The 12,699-nt window shown below is 43.6% G+C and overlaps 1 protein-coding gene across 1 annotated transcript; it reads left to right on the forward strand.

Annotated features, from left to right (window-relative positions):
- The first annotated feature begins 7,266 nt into the window (after nt 1-7,266).
- On the forward strand, nt 7,267-9,710 carry srek1ip1 (SREK1-interacting protein 1). Its single transcript, XM_029500601.1, has 5 exons — nt 7,267-7,383; nt 7,917-7,964; nt 8,088-8,246; nt 8,356-8,434; nt 8,755-9,710. The coding sequence occupies exons 1-5, from the start codon at nt 7,371-7,373 to the stop codon at nt 8,999-9,001; spliced, it is 546 nt and encodes a 181-aa protein (XP_029356461.1). The 5' UTR covers nt 7,267-7,370; the 3' UTR covers nt 9,002-9,710.
- The last annotated feature ends 2,989 nt before the right edge of the window (nt 9,711-12,699 follow it).

Here is a 12,699-nt window from a genome sequence, read left to right on the forward strand (position 1 = left end):
TTTTTCATTTGAGCACCTGCCTGCCAAAAAGTCTGTTAATGGTCATTATAACTGTGACTTCCTGCGTTAGAATCGTTTACCAATGAAGGTAAAAGAAATCTAAATATGGAGAGACAAAACAAGCTGGTGGCCAAAACAGATGTGGGCATTTATTGTAGTGTTTAATCTCCCATTCCCCCCTTCCTCCTTGTTAACGACAAAGTGCCCTCTTGTCTGATAATGACAAAAAATGCCCTTAAAAATAGAAGTGGCTCCGTGTACGGGGAATAATGTGTGTGCACTCATGATTTTTTTAGATTTTCCTCGCAGGAGCTGCCCACAGTCACAGCTGATTTGCAAAGAAGCTAAAACATATTTTTTTCAGAGTTGGGAAATATGCACTGGTTTTACAATCACACACATACAGCAACTCTTCACACACACACACACACACACAAGCTTGTGGATCCTGACTGAGGCTCCTCTAAAAGTAAATTATAAACGTTTCCACTTCCCTCCACTTTGCTCTTAACATCCTTTCACCTATAGATTCTGCAAATTATAGTGGTTCCCCAGATTTTGGGTCGAGTTTACAACTCATAGAGGGAAATGTTTAGGTTCAGGTTGTCAGAACGAGGATATGCGTGTGGGTGGTGCCAGACCACACAGCCGCCGTTTCAAAGAAAGAGCCAAAACGTTTTCCCCCACTGTTAAAAGATATACAGCTTCATAAAGGATTTTTTTCAGAGGACGGAGGGGGACCAAGGATACTGATGGTTAACGGAGCTGGTGCTTTATAGAAAGGAGGGACTCTGACATACAGTAGGACAAAAAAAGACTGCCACATCTTAAACACAATAAAAACAGAAGCCGCTCTGGTGGAACAATTAAACTATAGCCTGCATAAATGGCTGTGATCTATTTTAGCCTCAGAGCCTCCTTCACATACGAAGAGCGACATCGACAAGACAGCTGAACACCATATCTAGTTCAATTTGAGGAGACACCATAAATGATGTAAGTGGTTTTTATGTGAGGCGCTGAGATCCCATTTCTGAATAGTTGGAAGGACAGTCATAAAAAGGTTTCACAGCTGGCATGCAACTCAATTGGGGGACAATTAGAAGTGAAGTATAGCAGGACCAGCATCCAGACTCAAGGCAGCGACTCGCAGCAGCTTCAGCAAGAGAGATTTCCACCTCAACATCAAACAGTCCGACAGCTTTGAGAAATGGCCCTCTTCGATTTTAATTGGACTCATAAAGGAAATATGGAGTTTATCCTAATTGTGTGTGTGTCTTTGTGTGTGCCTGTGAAGTGGTGGAGTAAATTAAAGAGAGTGGTTTAGCAAGAAGACATGAGGTTTGTGTGTGTGTGTGTGTGTGTGTGTGTGCAAACACGCCTAACTCTGAGATGTGTAATAATCGTGCAGGGTTTGTTAAGTCTGACTTGAATCATGACGTAGAAAAAAGTGACTTGCAGTAAACTCACCTCAAGAATACGTTATATTTGACATCATGAAATTTTAAAAAAGGCTTTTGCAGCCACATCAAATCTTTTCACGTGGTTGCTAGGTTTCTAACCTTCGCCCTGTTTCTTGCTCTCTTAGCAACATCGCAATTATAAAACTATGACTCACCTGCACGTTCACATACTCTGAGGAGCAAGAAGCTCAGCAGCAACAACATCGTCTTCCCCCCGAGCTTTAAAACCTCAGCAGCTGTCCGACTTATTTCTCTTTTCCACAGTTGCAGTTTTTTCACCTTCCTTCCACTTCCCAACGCCCGAAGTGCAGCTCACACTGTACGTCCTTTTGCAGCAATGGCTGACCTTCAAAAGCCATCGACAGAAGGGATAAAGGATTGATGGAAAGCAAATGTATGTTCCCTCCATCATGACCATCCAGTATCCTTAGATTGCATGTCGTTTTTGGGATGGAGGCAGAGGATGAAGAAACACACATCCACACTCACCTTTCAGCAGTTCATCAAATCAAAGAGCAGACCTTTTTCCCTCCCCACGCTGCCCAGCTTCTTCCTCCACAAAGCACTGACTCAAAGTGTTTGTCTCTCAGAGTCCTCTGTGGACACACGTCAGTCAGCAGCTCACACATGTTTGGTGTTTTTAGATTGTGTAGGTTTCAGAAGAGGTAAAGTGGGAGGAAAGGTTCAAGGAGCAGAGAAACAAACAGCAAAGACGAAGCTGTGATAATGAGCTTGTTGTCTTAACGAGCTAAATGTTGACTGAAAACCAGGATTAAACAGGAAGACAGAAACTGTGGAACCCAGAAAGAAGCATCAGCATTCAGGATGGCTGAGCGAGGGCTGCTGGGAGGAAACAGGAGTTTTACCTGCATCACATTATTCACCTCCCACTCAACTAAGCACTCTGCTTACCCGAGATCTCCTCCACATCAAAGAGCCCTCATTACGCTGGGCATCACACACGCATGGAAAGATTCAGGCAGGGAGGACGGGAGGTGGAGGTGGGGGGGGTCAATCGGACTCCTACGGCATACAGAAGTATTGTTCGAAAGAAATCAATTCCCGCTGCTGCCTCACCTGGCAAGAATTCGGACAAGAAACGGGAGAAACGTCCAACAGTTTCTGAAGTGCAAAAAGTCCGAACTAGTTTTTATTGTAGCTGGTGGGAACGTAAATAAAGCACAAAGAGATGAAAGTAAATAAATAAAAGGGTCCGGTCCGGTGTGGTGGAATAGGATCACTTTTGTTTTCCCTTTTGAAAAGATGCCAGAGAGTTCCCTGCTCCTCCACGGCCACCCAGGAGCGACGCTCATGCTTGTGTGAACATTGTGTCAGGTGGTGAGGTGGCTGGCGCTTGAGGTCAGACTCGGTTTATTTTCCTTGGCCGGCTCCAATCCAAAAACATCCTCCTCAGCGTCCGCCAGGTACTGACCCGGCAGCGGCCCGTTCGCTGAGCTGCTTCTTTCTCTCACTTCGTTCAGAGCCAGTCACCTCCATTTTCAAACCGGGCATTCAGGTCACATGCTCACGGATGGATTGCCAATAAGCCGTGTGGTTGACATTTCTTGGAGATTCTCCTGGACCACCCAGGGAACAGCCGGAGCTGTAGATGGATTTGTAATTCATATCTCTGTAAACTGCGAACTGACGTGTGAGCGCTGTGATGGCAGAAAGATGTTCTTCGCTCCCTCTCGCTCTCAGTCATCCCCTGCAGCGACACAATCGTTTTCACCATAGCTGATTAATCCATGATGTGACTGTTGGACAATTACTTGTGATAAAGTCTTCGTTTTCGCAGAAGAAGCACAGATGTCCAAGAATTATGTTTTTTTTTTTTTGTTTGCTAATTATTTGGCCTCTATCTGCTACACCAGACCAGACCAGAGACCAGAGACCAGAGACCAGACCAGAGACCAGACCAGAGACCAGAGACCAGACCAGAGACCAGAGACCAGAGACCAGAGACCAGACCAGAGACCAGACCAGAGACCAGACCAGAGACCAGACCAGAGACCAGAGACCAGACCAGAGACCAGACCAGAGACCAGACCAGAGACCAGACCAGAGACCAGAGACCAGAGACCAGAGACCAGACCAGAGACCAGAGACCAGAGACCAGAGACCAGACCAGACCAGAGACCAGAGACCAGACCAGACCAGAGACCAGACCAGAGACCAGAGACCAGACCAGAGACCAGAGACCAGAGACCAGAGACCAGAGACCAGACCAGAGACCAGAGACCAGAGACCAGACCAGACCAGAGACCAGAGACCAGACCAGAGACCAGAGACCAGAGACCAGACCAGACCAGAGACCAGACCAGAGACCCCTTTAGAGAGTTTTGCCTCTTTCTCAATAAGAAATGTGACAGAAGAATGAAAAATGTCTCCAGTCCAGGTCTGCAGATGCTTGTAGAGTTGCGTTAACATAAACTTGGGACCAGAGCAGTTTGTCAGGCCTCTGACAGAAGTTGTGGCTTTGATGCATTTGTGACGTAAAGACGTGAATAATGAAGTTCGTTCAAAAGCACATTTTCCATTTTATGGTCACAGATTGTTTCCATCTTTTGTTTTCAGCATCATTAATTAGCACACTGTCAAAGTTTTATTTAATCCATTCCGGGGCGATCTGACCTCGATGTGTAAAGTCAATGACTCATCTCAGTTGGAGAAGTTCACTTCAAGTCCGATCTAAGAACGACAAGCAGCAATTTACCTTGCACTCTTAAGTGTGTGTGTTGTGTCTGTGCATTATTCAGCAGCTTCAGCGGCTGACATAATGAGTGGTTGTGAAAGGTTGTGCCGTCCGTGAAGGAGAATGTCCCTCTGTCGAAGTCCTGCAGTGGCAGGAGGATTGGTTTCTCTGGAAAGGTTGAGCATGCAGTGCAACATTTAAATCCAACGTCAGTCAAGGAAAATACCCACAAACCAAATGGAAGTATCACACGTTTACACAGTTATTCCCGTCAAAATTTAGAGAAAAGAAAAAAAAAATCATGTTTCATTTGTTTGCCCAGAGACAAGAAATAAAAAACAAGAGCTGTTTCACCGTTGACTCATAGAAGCTGCAGAGAAACAAGAACATCTCTTCTCCCCATTAGATTCAACAATACGTTATGACGTATGCTGTCAAAGTGTGATATTTTCATATATAAAGTGGTGCTGTGTATACTGCAAATAGGATATCACAGTTTCACAGCTGCAGCTCTGTCTTTGTTTTGAGGCTCACAAAGGGATGAAAAAGAAGGAGTTTTACTCCGGTCTTACTCGGTCATCGTCAGAAAGCTGTGATGTGCACACCAGCTACCACCAAAGTCAACGCCCCTCCTGACTCAGAGAGGCATCTGTTTTCTCTGACCAAGTAAACTTCAAACATATTCACAGTTCAGGTTATTAAAAATAAACGTGAATTAAGTCAAAATTGGAAACCTGAAGCCTGATTGGACTCCCGCTGAGATGCTAGTTCAAAAGATCACGCTAAAAAAAGCAGAACCTTTCAACAACGTCGCATAAACAATTCATCAGCAAGACAAAGTGATAAAAGAGCAAAGGTGGCTGGTTTCACCTGACACAGGTGAGGTGAGGTGTACCTCACCATGACAAAGCCGATGAAAAACTGTGTTACATGCTCACGGTAACTCTGCTCACAGAAATAAGTTCAGATGATGAATCAGCACTGACAGAAAAAGGAGCAGAAGAATCAAACATGGTCATCCTCAGTGAATTAATGGGACTGTCAAAACCAAAGAAAAAGTCTTCTTTATTTCACATTGTAACTCATGTTGTGATTTTTTGTTGTTCTGCGTTTGGGTGTTTTTATTTTTTATTGGGTCATGAAGGATCCACCTTCGTTCATTTTTGGGCTCATATGAAGGAGCCTTGAAATGCAGCCTCCAAACGATCTGTGAGCTGGAGCTGGAGCTAATGTCGGCTCACTCCACGTCAGCCAGTCCACAAATAAAACGTTTCTGTGAATGAGCACCAAGCTGAGGGATTAACTCCAGGAGTTAACACGTCCAGTTAAATCCTCACAACTCAACTTTTAGGGTGCATGAATTAGATTTTTTTAAGAACTGCTCCTTTCCACTTGGACCACAGACTGTGGCTTTAACACAAATGCAATAAAACCTTGAAGAGTGCGGAATAATTATATGTGAGTGAGAACAAAACTGAAACGTCTGAGATGACATTATTTTGAAGGGAATGTGATGAACACAGTACACTTGTGAGCAGCAGAGAAGTTCCGTGTGTCTCACACTGCTGGTATCAATTTCTTCCGCTGCGTTGGTGTAGATGGGCAAATGACTAACATGCAAGCAATTAGAAATGTTGTTTACTCCGTGACTGAATTCTTCATCTTTGGTTTTTGGTCTAAAGACCTACTGTGCACAAACAAGCCCTGCTGTGTCATTTCTCTTTTTATTGCAACACCTCAGAGTAACAGAAGTGTTTTATAGGGGCTGAGTTTTCTTTTCTTTAAGTGTTGTTTGCACCTTCCAGTGGCTGAAAAGTGAACTTAACATTTCTCGACAGCTGCACAGGTTTCTGATAAATCTTTGTCTCTGTCAGGTTTTTGCCTCAGGTGAGAACAAACTGAAACAAAGAGATACAGCACGCGCCTTTGAACTGCATCTAAAACTTGTTAAATAATTGAGGCAAGTCCAGATATGAACAACGCAGAGAAAGGCTCTGTTCTAAGCAGAGCACCATGTTGAAGAAAAGGAGCAACAATTTAAAACATCTCAAAACAACAACAAAAAAAGAGACAAGAATCATAAAAACATGAAGACGGTGTGATTCTGAATGTCAATGTAAAGGCGGCACGTGTTTTAAAGCATGTGAGGTGACTGAAACGGCAGAAGACAAAGAGAAGTGTAATGAGCTGTTATGGACCAAAGTCCTCTGTCTGAGTGGAATGTTTGAGGTGGGACGAATCTTATCAAGAGGCATCGCCTGATTAGGCTTCAGGGACCAGACTAATTTCAGTTTTCTCCGTAAATAAAGTGGCGTAGAGTGGTGACTCTGGCAGAACAGTCACTGCGACAGGCGACATCATCAAAGGAGCAAGATTGAGGCTGTGTGTGTGCAGCGCGGTCACAGGCTTGATGATGACAGCATGTCTGGGGGGGCCCGTGCACATGACAACATTTTCCATTCGTCAGGCAGCCTTCAATTAACCCGAACAAAAACCACAACGAGCTTCAATAGGAGCCATCAGCAAAAAATTCATTTTCACCATTTTGTTAATGGAGCGAGTCGAAATTCAGGGAGAGCATAAAGGCTTTCAAATACACAACACTCACAATGTTATTGTCTCATTGTTCCTGAACACATATGAACGTTGACCCAACACCAGAAGACAACAACTGTTAGATATTCAGACTGAGTTTCGAAGCAGAGTCACTAAATGCTCTGATTTTTATCCCACAGCATATCTCAACCAGAGCTGCTCCAAAACTCATGTGTGCTGACTCAGACCGGAAAGAGAGTTTCTGGCCGTGGCCTTTTTACCTAATTCTACCCAGACTCTTTTTATTTATATAATTTACTGCTGTAGAATTTTTTTGTATTGTTTTCTTTTGAACACTTTGCTTTTATCTCAGGTCAGGTTGTGAGATTCTCAGTCACGTCCCTTGGGTTCTTTTTATTGTTGTGCTGGTGAATTCATTTGTGTTGTTTTGTTGCTGACTCCATCTCAGGCGGTGGCGCTGTTGTGAAAAGAATCCGGTTCTCCGAGGGGAACGGAAACGGAACCAAACTGAGGACCTCGTCGTTCCCATCGCTCGTTTCCGGTCGACTCTATTTTCAGCGCGGACCGGACGAAATTCAGTCCGATCGCCTTCCGGAAACAGAAAATATCTTTTATTTGAAAAAAATAAATTCATAAAAGAAACGTTTCTCTTCATCATGGCTGTTCCAGGTAAAGGAGCATTTATTTTAGCTCACGTTTCAGTTTTTGTCGCCGTTTTGGTCGATTTGAGGAAAACGAACCCCAAAAGGCGCTAGCATCAACGTTAGCTTTAAGTTAGCATTGAAATGAGCCAAAGCAGCTCTCATTAATCTGTGTGTTCATCCTGCTCCATTCATAAACACTTACACACTCAAGACCGTGTTGTGATTTTCCCTGTTTTACTCCGTTTAACACAACAGAGGAGCTAATGAGCGTTAGCTGCTTCTCTTCACTTCCTGCTAGAAATGACAGCCACCTTCTCGACAGTCCTGGTCGAAGTTCGGTCAGTTTACGGTTGATAAACAGAACCAGGTTCGTTCGTTTGGTGTGACCGAACCTGCAGCACCAGTTCAACCTGGTTGTCCTTGTTGGAGAGGTTTCCGTCTCTTCATGAAATCCCACAGTGACTTCATGATGTTCAGACCAGGACCTGGTCAGGTTACATTCATGTTGATGCCATAGTAGTTTCATGCACACAATAAAAAGACCTCTTTATTTTCCAGGACCAAATAAAGACAACATCAGAGCTGGGTGCAAGAAATGTGGATACCGTAAGTCTTGGTTGAGCCCTAATCAAAGCTCTCGTGTTGATGGAGACTAAGTGAAAATAAAATCATGTTTCCCTACAGCCTTTGAAAAAGTTAGTTAGGTTTTTTCTTCTTCTTTCTTTTCAGCTGGCCATTTAACGTTTGAGTGTCGAAACTTTGTCCGAGTCGACCCTCAGAAGGACATTGTTCTGGACGTCAGCAGCACCAGCAGTGAAGAGAGCGAGGACGACATTCCTGCAGCTCAGCGCAATGACAAGCTGGGGCGAAGTGGCCCGCAACGCAGAGGTATGAAACACGTGCTGCCAAAGCTTTAACTAACTACTTTTGCCTTTTTAACTTCATGAGCAGTAATTGTTAGAGTAAAAGTATCCTGTCTACATATCTTCTCTGTCAGGTTCCCACAATGACGATGAAGGTGGGAGAAAAGAGAGACGTAAACAGAAGAAGAGCCGAGATCGAATGTCCAGAAAGAGGTCACTTTTCCAACCTTAATCTAAAAGTCAGTTGTTTTTGTCTGGCAACAGAAACGTGCATATGGAAAGATATGAAGTTAATGAAGACGTGACGCATCTCTACAGCATGAGCAGATACACTGCCACAAAAAAATGAGCTTTTAACCAACAATATAAACTAACGTTAATCCTTCAAGACCACAAACAAATTCTCTAGTTTAAAGAGAAAAAAACAGCTTAATCTATTGCAGAGCGTTAAAATCTAAAGATCTGTATGGGCATAATAGGGTTAAAAAGTTTGTGGCTTTTCAACCGTTTGCTTATTTTCTTTGTCTTCAAAGGTCTGTTTCATCATCAAGTGAGGAGGAGACCACAAAGAAGAAGAAGAAGCACAGCAGGTCCGACTCTTCATCTGATAGAGAGGAGAGGAAGAAGAAAAAGAAACTGAAAAGCCACAAGAAAAAAAGCAAGAAGAACAAAAAGCAGCACGGGAAGCATCACAAGAAGAGCCAAAAGACCAGAAAGCATCAATCATCATCCTCTTCTTCGTCCTCCTTCAGCTCCAGTGAATCATCAGACAGTGACTGACACACCTGTGTGGTCTGAGGAGGCCCAACAGTCCAAAAGAAAAGTGTTTTGCAGACATTGTGCTAATAGGTTTCTGAGGAGAGAGGAGTTTGAATACCTAAATCAGTGCAAACAAACAAACACACACTATCCTGCAGATCAGTTCAACACATCAGTGGGAGTACACACAAAGCCAAGGAACACACTCAGGATATAGTTGTGTAGTGACATGACAGTGTCGTACATTAATAAACATCAGTGTTTTTAAAGTGTCGTGGAGAAATTAAGGAATGGCTGTGTGGTTTCAATGTAGCTGATAACTAATAAGCCAAGCTGGTGCTTTTGTCTCTGACTTCAAAATTTTCATTTTACATTCTATAAAAAGGTTGAATGTGAACAGAGAAGAGGATTCCACTCCAAAGTCCATTTAACTCGTGATACTAAAGATCACACTGACTTCTAGTTACTGCAGAAATCCACAATCGGACCATTTCTTTGTCAGTTCAGCTGTTGTTCAGACGGTTTTATAGCACAATGAAACTGCTTAAGACAAAGGCTACTTGTTTTTCACTTAACCAGTCATATCTGGTTGGGACGTCTTCATTCCAAAACTTTACATGTGAATTTTTGGGACTGTCATGAACTTTCTAGTTTGTTTGTGTCCTTTTTTTCAGCCTCCTCCACAAATGAGTGCTCATTATTTTTTGCAATAAATATATATTTGTATCAAGATGTTTCTCACTTTGCTCCTGACAAAGTCAAAGTGACACCGTAGACAGTGGTGAAGTGATGGTGGTAATGGAGCAGAAGGAGCATCTCTCCTGTAGAGGGCAGTAGACGCTCAGCTGCCAGAACTCTCACCGTGTGACAAAAGGATCCTGAACATATTCAAAGAAATATAGATATACTCTCTGTGGCCTAATTATGTCCTTCACTGTACGTTCTTTTTAGATTATAGCAAAAAATTAAAGCATGTTTTTAACAACTGATGATTTTCCAAAACATCTGATGATGAGAAAAACAAAAACTTATTTATAATTTACACAAAATGAGAAAGGATGTTAATGACTAAAGAACAAATAGAAAAGATCTCATCAAAAAATTCAGAGAATTGAAAAGCACTCCTGTCTGTATTGACTGTAAGTGTCTACTCCACCCAGTGGTCATGTTGTGGACTCAGAGGTTCAGCAGAGAAAAAGAAACATCCTGACACTTGTTTGATTTGCCAGATAATCATGAATAGACAGAAGTAGCTGGGTAACAGCACTTTCTGGCTTAGCTCCCGAACAGCAGAGGCCCCTGAGTCAAACATCAATCTCACTTAATACTTTAAATGTTCTGAGGCAATTTCATGAAGAGCCATAGTCTTTCACATCATGTACGCACATGAAGATCCAGTCCATGTACACACACTGCAGCAAAAATATACTACACACATGTGTAAACATGCCATAAAACTCTCATCAACCTCATGCACATTTTAGAAATTTATTCAAAGCGCGACTGAATCCACCATCACAAGAAAATCACCACAACACTCTGCTCAGTTTTCAGAGCTAGTGGACAATCCGTCAGCAGGAGGCTGAGTCTGTAACACCTCCTCTGGAGACCAAGACAAGGGGGGGGGGGGCAACAAGGTGTAATGGTGCAACACATCTTGAGAGGCTTCATGCCTTCACCTCCATGATGTTAGCAGCAGAAACCGCCAAGACATGAAACAGCAGCAAGAACAGCAGAGCCTGACAGACCAAGACTCTTTGGAAGCCCTTGTGCTTTGTTGGATTTGGGCTGTGTGACAGGTGTTTACAATAGCACCATTAATTTCACTTTGCCTTCGGGAAGGAGATATCTTTTTAAACGTCTGCAACATCCTGACAGCTACATGCATGGCTGCTGATCAGAGCCTGTCAGGAACACATCCTGCTCCTTTATCTATTTAAGGTCCAGAGGGGAAATACATTTAGTTTTTGGAAAAAAGAAACCCCCCAAAACAATCAGGGGCCGCTGACGACAACGTGAAGACAGTGAAGATGTCGATTAAGCTTCTGGGAATGTCTAGATTCCTGCGGGAGCAGCTGAGGTGATTGTTTTGCAATTTGAAACCACGTCAACAAAAATCTTCACATTACTCATGAGACAGCAAGAGACAACTAACTAATGGAGGCTCTAATTAACGTGGAGTTAGTTCGGCCTGCAACTAGCTTGGCTACTCTTAGCGTAACGAGAGAGAGAAGCTAGCTGTCCGAAGATGAGACAAAAATCTGCTGTGGCTTCACAGTCACAGAATGAAGAGCTGAATGCTTACCTGAAGGGACGTTGATTCATCTGAAGATGAAACGCAGAAAAACATGACTTTTCAAATTAAAATTGGTGAAGCACATGGTAGGTATGGTCACAATGAAGCTCAATACAAAGAACACAGATGCCGTGTGGTTTCCTGACCCTGGAAGTCTGGACCCATCTAGGCCTCTAAAGCTAAGATGTGAGATCTGGACTGGGACTTTAGCAGCAAGTCTTGGAAGTTGCGAGGTGGAACCTTCATGGATCTGGACTTGCTGGTCCTGCTCATCCCAAAGCGACTGGACTGGACTGGACTGAGATCTGTAACCCAGCCAACACCTTGAACTGGTTGTTGTTCCTCTTCTTCTTCCCATAATGCATCCAGACCCCACCCACTGACAGGTATCCACGGTAACCACAGATTCACCTCACCTGTCAGAGGTCACAATGCTATGGTGGGCACGTGTATGTACATAAATAAATCTAACTTTCACAGCAGGCTGCACAGCACCTTCATACGCTGCATTTTTTCTGCGCTCGAATCTGGTTCTTGTAAAGTGTTGACAAAAGAAACTTGGAGAATGTGGAACTTCATAATTGGCCAGATGGTGAGAAGACGACTTGCTACAGAGGAGCAAATGAAGTTGAAGGATTGCTGCCATGTTCAGCCACACTGAGCAAACCATATGCTGTTTGTATAAGACAACAACAAGGCTTTCCTGTTTTCATCAGCTCATTGGTTTTTATTGAGGCTTTAGGGAAGAGGAAAGCAAATGGTTCTCCACTGAGCCATTTAAATGAAAATGAGATGGTCAAAGTCATCTCTGAGAGACTTCAGCGGCAGAGGAACGGTGATTGAGTCGCCTTTGAAGCATCTTTCAGGCACTGATCGCAAACTTAGTGCAAATCCTTTTTGCAAAATGGCTGACCAGAATGACTATACCATAGAACTAAACGAGCTCTCATCAACACAAGGTGTGTTTTTCAATTTGTTTATATAGCTCCAGTTTCAGGCACGTGTGGGCAGCCTGGTAGTCTCGGCGCTCATGTCTGTTTTTAACCTTTCCTGGGGATTTGAGCACACATGCTCGTTTTTCCAGTAACGCCCTGGTACACATTCACACAGTTACATTCATCCAACCTGGGGAGCGGCCCAGTACAACCACAGTCTCCTACTGAAACCAGTGCGCAGCTCCTGCAGTTGAATGCTTGGCTCAAAGGCACCTCAGTGGACAGAGCATAGCTGCTTCTGTTTGACCACTCACTCCGAGGATTCAAACCTGCGACCTTTTTGGTCACGAACCTGCCTGTTAACCTTAAGGCCACCGCTGCTACGCTGCAAAGCATAACATCTTCCCAGAAATAAAATGAAAATCCCTTATGCTGCACTTTGGTGGGAACAGCCCAAGCTGAGAGATGGCGCCGGTTTTCGTCTGTAA

Source organism: Echeneis naucrates, chromosome 4 (assembly GCF_900963305.1).
Source record: "Echeneis naucrates chromosome 4, fEcheNa1.1, whole genome shotgun sequence".
Taxonomy (NCBI): Eukaryota; Metazoa; Chordata; class Actinopteri; order Carangiformes; family Echeneidae; genus Echeneis; species Echeneis naucrates.

Excerpts from the sequence above, each read along its gene's own strand:
- srek1ip1 (XM_029500601.1), top strand. Across the intron at positions 8,247-8,355 it reads AAGTGGCCCGCAACGCAGAG|GTTCCCACAATGACGATGAA; the intron begins GTATGAAACACG and ends CTTCTCTGTCAG. Across the intron at positions 8,435-8,754 it reads GATCGAATGTCCAGAAAGAG|GTCTGTTTCATCATCAAGTG; the intron begins GTCACTTTTCCA and ends TTGTCTTCAAAG.